The sequence below is a fragment of the Oncorhynchus tshawytscha genome, linkage group LG26, assembly GCF_018296145.1.
Source record: "Oncorhynchus tshawytscha isolate Ot180627B linkage group LG26, Otsh_v2.0, whole genome shotgun sequence".
NCBI lineage: Eukaryota > Metazoa > Chordata > Actinopteri > Salmoniformes > Salmonidae > Oncorhynchus > Oncorhynchus tshawytscha.
The window spans coordinates 11,142,058-11,151,292 of NC_056454.1; the positions used below are offsets into that span (position 1 = coordinate 11,142,058).

A 9,235-nucleotide genomic window follows, 5' to 3' on the forward strand; every position below is an offset into this window, starting at 1 on the left:
GATCCCATAGTATTTTTTCAGCTATGGTGGCAAGGGTGTGTGTGTGTGGGGGGTGCATTGCTACTAGCCTTAGTGCAAGAACATGCTAGCTGTTCCCATATACTTCCAGTCATTGAACAAACAACTATTGATTTAAAAGTGAGTCTCGGCAGAAGCGGTGGAAAGAATTTAGCAGCGGTGGTCCATCGCTGCTAAATGAATATAGGGGAAACACTGACTCAGTTTGGAGGTTGTCTGCTCTTTTGAGAAGGTAATTACAGGTTATTACTCTGAATTTCCTGGGACTTGCTCACCCTTGTCAGTATTGCTTCATCACAGTATGTTACACTGTCACACAAGCCAAAACCTTTCCAAGGGGTCAGAGACAGGTAAATGGGGAGGAGTGGCTGTGTAGTTGGGCCAATTATAGTCTCAGGAGGACATCTTTGGAAAAATAACATACAAGAAGCAAAGGGAGCCCAAATGTAGAAACAACAATGTGATCTTAAAGAGCTACTGAGAGGTTAGAGCAGTGCATGCAGCCAGGGTTAATTAGCACAAGTATAACTGAATGATCTCTGTTCTGTTCTGTTGTCAAGGTCTGGGAGCTCTGTGAAGGCCAGAGGCAGGAGGGGGAGGGTAAATTCCTTCTGTATGGTGTCTGCTTTTATCTCACCTATCTATCTCTGTGTCTTAACTACAGGCGGTGAGGAATTATATGAGGACTGAATGTAAATGTCATGGCCTGTCCGGGTCTTGCACACTCCGAACCTGTTGGAAAAAGATGCCTCACTTTCGGGAGGTGGGTGATCGCCTGCTGGAGAGGTTTAATGGAGCTTCCAAGGTGATGGGAGGCAACGATGGCAAGACCCTGATTCCTGTGGGCCAGAACATCAAGCCTCCGGACAAACAGGACCTGATCTACTCGGCCGAATCGCCCGACTTCTGCTCACCCAACAGGAAGACAGGCTCGCTGGGCACGCGGGGCCGCATGTGCAACAGCACAGCCATGGACGTGAGCGGCTGTGACCTGCTGTGCTGTGAGCGTGGCTACCGAGATGAGACGGTAGTGTTCGAGGAGAACTGTCTCTGCCGCTTCCACTGGTGCTGCGTGGTGCAGTGTAAGAAGTGCTCGGTGAGGAAAGAGCTCAGTCTCTGTCACTAGCATTACCACAGAGGAACTTGGTTGGTTTCAGGCCTCTTCAGCCTCACAGGAATGATGCACTGAGATCAGGCTCCCACAGTTCACTTCAGGAGCACGCTGAAAGATGAATGTCTTATCTAGGATCATCTTGGACAGACAGCTGGAGGAACTCTCCTCTCAAGCTGTAGAACGGTCCAGAATGGCCACTACTTCAGTGCTCACCACATAGAGCTCTATGACCCTGAACTTAGGCTCTTTTTAAAAGTTACATTTCAGCTCCCAGAACTTTCTAGAGCAGAATGCTGGGTCCCATGTCATATAAGACAATCAGAAAGTTTGGTACTATTCTCAGTCATCTGTACAGAGCTGTTAGCCTCTAAAGCAGTGGTTCCCAAACACGTTTGCACAGTGAACCACCCACCACAGGTCTTTAGAATTAGCCATTGACCCAGAAAATAGCATAACAACTGTTTCTAGCCTCAAACCCAATGCTAGGACCCACTAAGAACATGGGGCCTACAACCCACCATTAGGGAAAAACTTTGCATCGTCAGTTAACCATGTATCTACGAGGGGTGACTATTGTAAAGAAAACATAATGACTTGTGCATGTGGAAAATACAGTCATGGTGATAAAATATTTTCCTATGTAACATAAATGTCCTTCATGTGAAAGGTAAATGGACATGCTCAACATGGAATACAGGTTTTTTGTATCTAGCACAAAATGTATAAAAAAGGGAAATGTGGGGTTGTGTTTTTGGAAGACGAACCGAACCCCATCTTGTTTCATGGTGAGGAGCTGAACTGACATCCGAGACTATTATTTATGAACATTTTTATGACAAGACTACTCATAGTGATAAGGTGAGGAACGTGCCTACCGTCTCTCTGAAAAGCACTTTGGATGTTGGAGCTATCTATGTAAGCCATTTGTTACATTTCTGGTTTTGTTTGTTTGAGTAGTTTGCAAATGGAAAAATATGTTCAGATTTTTTTTTCTTTTCTTTGTTGTATGGTGCAGTATCGAGAAAGTATGATATTATGTTTATCTGTTTAACATAAAGGGCTTTTGTAATGCACTTTCAATTAAAGCATTTGTTACGTTAAGCTTTGTTAGGTATAGTCATGTTGTGCAGAATAGCCAGTCACAATCACATACAATGCTGACAATGAATCCATACATTGGTCTCTTTGATAAGTCAACTTGCTGAAGTGAGTTGGGAGTTAGAAAGACCATTTATTTTTACTCTCTCCCTAAATTCTTTAGAATAGGCAAATAAGATCTCCTTGCTTGTTTTTTTTTTTTTTGGGGGGGTGAATAAAACATTCACTGTGATTAATAATAATAACGATTCCTCATGAGTTGTGTTGGTACCCAAACACGCTGTACATTTTCTGTTGATGTGCATAGCTATAAGTTATTGAAATGTACTGTGTCGTACCCTTCTTTTAGAGTACGTTTTTTTGTTGCTACTTACCTTTCAGGGATCTGTAAGACAAGAAACCATTGGCAAAACAAAGAGAGAGTACGATGAGAGATCACATCGCTATAATTTATTGCCAATATACCATGGTTTATGACCAGATGATTTCTGGCCAGAGTTCATAGTTCATATTGTTACCATGACAGTGACTACACACTGCACAGGATCACTCTATTCTCAGAGCTACTAGCTCTATCTGTGGAATCAGCAACATTTTGTGTTTAATTTAATCTAAATACAGTTTTTGTACAAAAAGAATATCACTTTAAGGGAGAAAGACTTGGTAAAACTGAACTATTCTGACTGAGATTTACTAAAATATTAGGCATTCTTTACATACAGTTATGTTTAGCAGTAGAAATGGTCACTTTACCATGTTATTAAGTTTGGGTTGTAGTCGACCAAATTATGAAATCAGACCAAATGTGACATTTCATATGTGAGATATATGCATGACTAAGCAAGGTCTTGGCCTATCCATTCCCCATAGAACAACTTTTGGACTTGTTGGGCTGCCAGGAGCGTTTTACTGTTACTGTATGTATGTTTAAACAGCCCTTGTCAAAATGGAAGAAGGTTGTTTTGTTGCTTTCTGGATTCAAAGCAAGACACAAGTTTAGAAAACAGGATTTTGTCATGGAATGTTGAATGATTTAAAGATCATTCCCCAGCATTTGTTTGGATTCTTAGACATCATTTTGACATTCTCATACTTAGTTGTTCATTGATTAAACTTGTATTATTCTACAAAGTTCATTTCATGTCCATTTAGTTACTTTCCAGTTACAGTATTTATATAAATTTAAATAAATTGGCAATTGAGTTTCTGCATTTACTATACAAATAAAAAGTAAACTGTTCACTCTAGTTTTCATTTATTTGTATTTTTTGTTTTCTGGTCTGTGTAGCAATGAATTCAAATGTCTTTTTTTTTGTCTCGTTTTAGTGCCTTTTTTTGTTAGACCAAGACAAAGCAGAGATTTGAATGCATAACCCTTTATAAACGAGTAGATTTATAGAAACGTATGTCACTTTTGCCTTCCGTTGACCTTCAACACATTGTGTCAGTGTTATTCATATTAATTGTCTTCATGCTGGGTCAGGGTGGATGGTTTCACCTCACTCCCTTCCAATGACCATTCTGGAAGATATATTTCTGGAAGATACTGTATATTTTCAACACTTCTGCTTCCCCCAACAAAAAAATGTGTTGTTTTGAGTTATTTATGATGTAAAAAAAAAAAAAAAAATCCTGCTGTATTAGTTTGAGCCTTGCAAGTTGACACAAGTTCATTTTTTCCAGGAATTCACGTTTCAGTGGAGCCAGCAGTGTTTAACACAGAGGTAGGCCACAGACAGGGAAAGCGCTAGGAGCGCTCTCTCCTCGAGCTGCCACGGTTCAGCGTCGGTAGAGCCAGAGGAACTGCATAGACAGTGGATAGATTTATAGAAGCCCTGGTATTAATGTGGCTGCCTCTCTGCCTGCCTGCCGTCTTTCAATGGAGAGGTGTACTTTTCCACGTCTCCCCCTGAACAGTGCCCTGAGGAATGTGGTGTATTCGGATATGTGTCTGCCTTTGCCCGTTGATTGTAAAACACACAGAGACGTTAATGAAGGCCTGCCACTCTATGTGGCTATATGTCATGAGGCAGACACATTTCCTTGGATCAATCAGACCAATATGACTCCTCCTGGGGTAATGTCTGACTATCATAAGGGCAATGATGAATGAACTCCCGGTGGTCTAGTCACTGAGCTTAGAGGTTCTCATTAAAGGTGCATATTCTAGATACTGGAACGTTTGGCAATGTCCCAAATGGCAACCTATTCCCTATTTACAGCCCTACTTTTGACCAGGGGCCACACAGCTCTGGTCAAAAGTAATGCAGTAAATGGGGAATAGGGTGCGATATGGGATGAAGGTTTGTCACAGAGTGTAACTGTTGACATGAGAACAACTTAGATGACTTAGATGTGAATCTCTTCTTGCTTGCTCCTTTCCTTGGGGAGATCGTTCTCTGTTGTCAGTCAGCTTGAATCTTGACCAGGAACAAAGGAGAGAGTAAGAGCAAGAGTAACTGTCACAGGTAATATAACACCCATAATGTTCTGTGAACCTCTCTTGATCTTCACCGAGACGCTCTCGACTCCATTCCCAAGCGTTGTGTGAGGCTTGATCTGATCGTAATCAGTCTAATTATAACCCACATAGTGTAAAACCTCTGTTCTAGTCATGTGTGAGCACAGTGTTTGGATGAAGCAATGATATTTACGAGAGAGACATGCCGCTGGAGCTGGAAGTTCAGCTGTTGTCTGCCTGGTGGACTGACTGAGAGGGGCCCACCGAGGTAGGTGGCAATACAGTACTTGAGTAACGCAATTACCTTCAGTGTATCATTACTTTGTCCGGGAGGAACTCTCTATGTAGTACAAGTAGACCTTGTTATCCTTCACGGTGAACAAAAAAAATTGCTGCTTGGTCGGGGAGTGATTGAGGAACCTGCTGTTTGAGGTTGACTTGGCAATTCCAGTTCAACAGAAAACAGGCTTCAGGACAGTCCCTCCATTGTCAATAAACACTTTTGTTTGCCAACACTCCAGACGGGAATTTCCTAATGCTGTTTAGCCTATGTCCCCAATCAAATGTTGTTTTCTCTGTTTGAACACAGCCCTCTTGTTGAGTGTTTATTATATATGGTTCAATTTGAGAGAGTCCCGGGGCTGTATGTATCAAGCATCTCAGAGTAGGTGGGCTTAACTAGGATCAGGTTCCCCCTTTCCATGTAAAAAAAAAAAAAAAAAAAAAAAAAAACTAAATCAGCAGCAAGATGCAGTGCCAGCTCAGAGGACAGTATGATCTTTTAACACAAGATGGCGATCTTTGAACAGGGTGTTTTTTTTTCTCTCCCCAGCTGTACCATGCTTCAAAGACAATTCCTTGAAATGTTGTGTCATGAAACAGCTGGTTAATTGCAAGAGGGTTGACTTACAACACTAACACTTCTGGGTTTGGAGCTTCTTGTTGACTGTTATGGGGCTTTCAAATACTCCACAGTATAGTTTGCTGTTCAAGGCCACTGGCAAGCCACAGTAATCTGTTTTTGCCTGGTCAGCTCAGTGCACTCACTCCCAAATGGAACCCTGACTCTCTATATGGTGCACTACATTGACCTTAGGAGCCCTATGGGCCCTGGTTAAAAAGTAGTGCAGGGGATAGGATGGCATTTGAGACACGCAACCACTGTCCTGGTGGGCCAGGTGCTTCAACAGACTGAACTCCCTGCTTTCTCTCTCATCCTTATCTTCATCTCTGTGACCTGAGACCACTCCACTTAGAGGTCGTTTTGAAGGAAGGCCATGCATAGCATCTCTTCAGATCTCCATCTCCAACCCATTTCTCTCCTCAAATTGTTTATCAATAATGCCTCGAGCAACTCCTTTCTCCTTCCTCCGGTAACTTTCTGCACTTTATGTGCAGTTTACCTAAAGTTGTAAAAGTGCCAATCCTTATTTTGATGTGATCCTTGTCTTGATAAACAAGACGTTGGTGGATGATTCACAGGAAGCCGTGGAGAGAGACAGAGTCCAGATGGTCGGGTCAGCACAGCCCACTGTCTATAGCAGAAAGAGAGAGAGAGAGAGAAAGCGAGGGAGAGATAGAGAGACAACTGTCTACAGCAGAGAGAGAGAGAGAGCTCCCACTGTTCAACAACAGAGCAAAGCTTGGAGTGACTGTGCGTGCGCACATGTGTTTGTCATTTCAGTTACAATACTTATGCATTTAGCCAGCTACTATACTGCAATTCTTTGCGTAATTGCACAGCAATAAACATCAACATTATTGTACCTCTTATGTTTTCGACCCTACATACTTCTCTGGTTGTATCACCAGCATTGCTCACGCAGATGTTTTTGCACAATAACAATAGCACGCAAACATAGTGTAATTATGTCAAATTAGGGAAACCCGGGATTAATTCAAGCTGTAAAGAAAATAAGTGATGCTCAGATTTTCCTCAATGGGTTGTAGAGTGCCTGAGCCAGCTGGTAGGTAAACCCCAGCACAGAGGATTCCCTGCTTGTTGCCCTCCAGTAATTAATACCACATTCAATGCTATGTTCAAACCACAAACAACTACCTGGTCTTGGGATGCCTTTGAATAGCTTGAGGATACCCAGACACAAGGCTTCAGAAAAGAGCAGAATAGAATTGAATAAACAAATAATAGAAGAGAACGAAATAGAATAGTGGAAATCGTTACTTTTTTCCCCAAGAACATTTCACTTTTCTAATTTGTGGACTGCATTCTGGATGAAAGATATCCCAAAATGGCTTAGGTTATATTCTGTTTTACTCTACTGTCCCAGAAGAGGGAGCCTCGGTTTTCACAACAGACACTTTCCCAAAGTCCATTGTGTCCCCAGTCTTTTTGTAACTCACGGATGTAAAGACTGTAACACCATGAGCTCTATGTATTTCGATACAGTTGAAGTCGGAAGGTTACATACACTTAGGTTGGAGTCATTAAAACTCGTTTTTCAACCACTCCACAAATTTCTTGTTAACAAACTATAGTTTTGGCAAGTCGGTTAGGACATGTACTTCGTGCATGACACAAGTAATTTTTCCAACAATTGTTTACAGACAAATTATTTTACTTATAATTCACTGTATCACAATTCCAGTGGGGTCAGAAGTTTACATGTACTAAGTTGACTGTGGCTTTAAACAGCTTGGAAAATTCCAGAAAATTATGTCATGGCTTTAGAAGCTTCTGATAGGCTAATTGACATAATTTGAGTCAATTGGAGGTGTACCTGTGGATGTATTTCAAGGCCTACCTTCAAACTCAGTGCCTCTTTGCTTGACATCATAGGAAAATCAAAAGAAATCAACCAAAACCTCAGAAAATAAATTGTAGACCTCCACAAGTCTGGTTCATCCTTGGGAGCAATTTCCAAACGCCTGAAGGTTCCACCTTCATCTGTACAAACAATAGTACGCAAGTATAAACACCATGGGACCACACAGCTGTCATACCTCTCAGGTAGGAGACATGTTCTGTCTCCTAGAGATGAACGTACTTTGGTGTGAAAAGTGCAAATCAATCCCAGAACAACAGCAAAGGACCTTGTGAAGATGCTGGAGGACACAGGTACAAAAGTATCTATATCCACAGTAAAACCAGTCCTCTATCGACATAACCTGAAAGGCCGCTCAGCAAGTATGAAGCCCCTGCTCCAAAACCGCCATAAAAAAGCCAGACTACAGTTTGCAACTGCACATGGGGACAAAGATCATACTTTTTGGAGAAATGTCCTCTGGTCTGATGAAACAAAAAACTGTTAGGCCATAATGACCATCGTTATGTTTGGAGGAAAAAGGGGGAGGCTTGCAAGCTGAAGAACATCATCCCAACCGTGAAGCACGGGGGTGGCAGCATCATGTTGTGGGGGTGCTTTGTTGCAGGAGGGACTGTTGCACTTCACAAGATTATTGTGGGAAACTTGTGTAAGGCTACCCGAAATGTTTGACCCAAGTTAAACAGTTTAAAGGCAATGCTACCAAATACTAATTGAGTGTATGTAAACTTCGGACCCACTGGGAATGTGATGAAAGAAATAAAAGCTGAAATAAATAATTCTCTCTACTATTATTATCACATTTCACATTCTTAAAATAAAGTGGTGATCCCATCTGACCTAAGTCAGGGAATTTTTACTAGGATTATATGTCAGGAATTGTGAAAAACTGAGTTTTAATGTATTTGGCTAAGGTGTATGTAAACTTCCGATTTCAACTGTAGGTATTCACACATTCTACAGTCAGTATGGGTACAACCCAAATAGAACCCTTTTTCCTATATAATGCACTACTTTTGGTACCTTGGTTTAAAGTAGTGCACTATAAATGTTATAGGGTGCCATTGGGAAAGCAGATTATATCTTCCCATCGTAACATGGGAACAACAAAAGGCAAAAGGCAATGTCACATGAAGGACTGCACTTATATCTTCCTGTGCTCTTATGCATGTCAGACATTAGAGAGAGGTAGAGATCGGCAATCTACATCCCAAATCGTACCCTATTCCCTATATTGTGTACTGTTTTTGACCAAGGCCCATAGGACCGTGATTTGCGACACACCCTATTTCAGCCTGACCTCCAGCATGTCCTTTCCAGATAAATACACTGCATAGACGCCACACTCTTTCTGCATCATTTCACCACACTTCTGACTCTCTTTGCTATAATCAAAACAAAACAAGCCACATTTTTCAAAAGCCCATAAAAAGTTTAAACCCTCCCCGAGGCGACAGATTAGTGTACCTTCTGTGAGTTGTTAAGACCGTCCAAAATAAAGTTCCACTCATCCCCAAACTATTTTCAGTCCCACAATGACTAGTTAATTGAAAACCATACTGTTCTTCCTCCCAGAAGATTGCAACATAGATACAAAGCAACAACAAGATCGGCCTAAACTTTCTATTGCACCATGTATCTGTTGAACAGTGCAGTTTCAATAAACATGATTATAACTATAATGTCTTGGCTTTTCATGAACTTAAAAAGTTCATTCCCAGCTTTGAAGTGTCCCTGCACACTACTGTAAGTCTCTTTCTT

At 41.5% G+C, this 9,235-nt stretch overlaps 1 protein-coding gene across 2 annotated transcripts in view; it reads left to right on the plus strand.

Annotated features, from left to right (window-relative positions):
* LOC112225157 (protein Wnt-6) overlaps positions 1 to 3,636 on the plus strand; it is a 28,514-nt gene extending 24,878 nt beyond the window's left edge. For both annotated transcript variants that reach the window (XM_042306945.1, XM_024388837.2), the window contains one exon: positions 683 to 3,636. In XM_042306945.1, coding sequence (XP_042162879.1) covers positions 683 to 1,144 — 462 coding nt within the window. In that variant the 3' untranslated portion in view covers positions 1,145 to 3,636. The remainder of the gene's footprint in view (positions 1 to 682) is intronic.
* Positions 3,637 to 9,235: the final 5,599 nt, after the last annotated feature.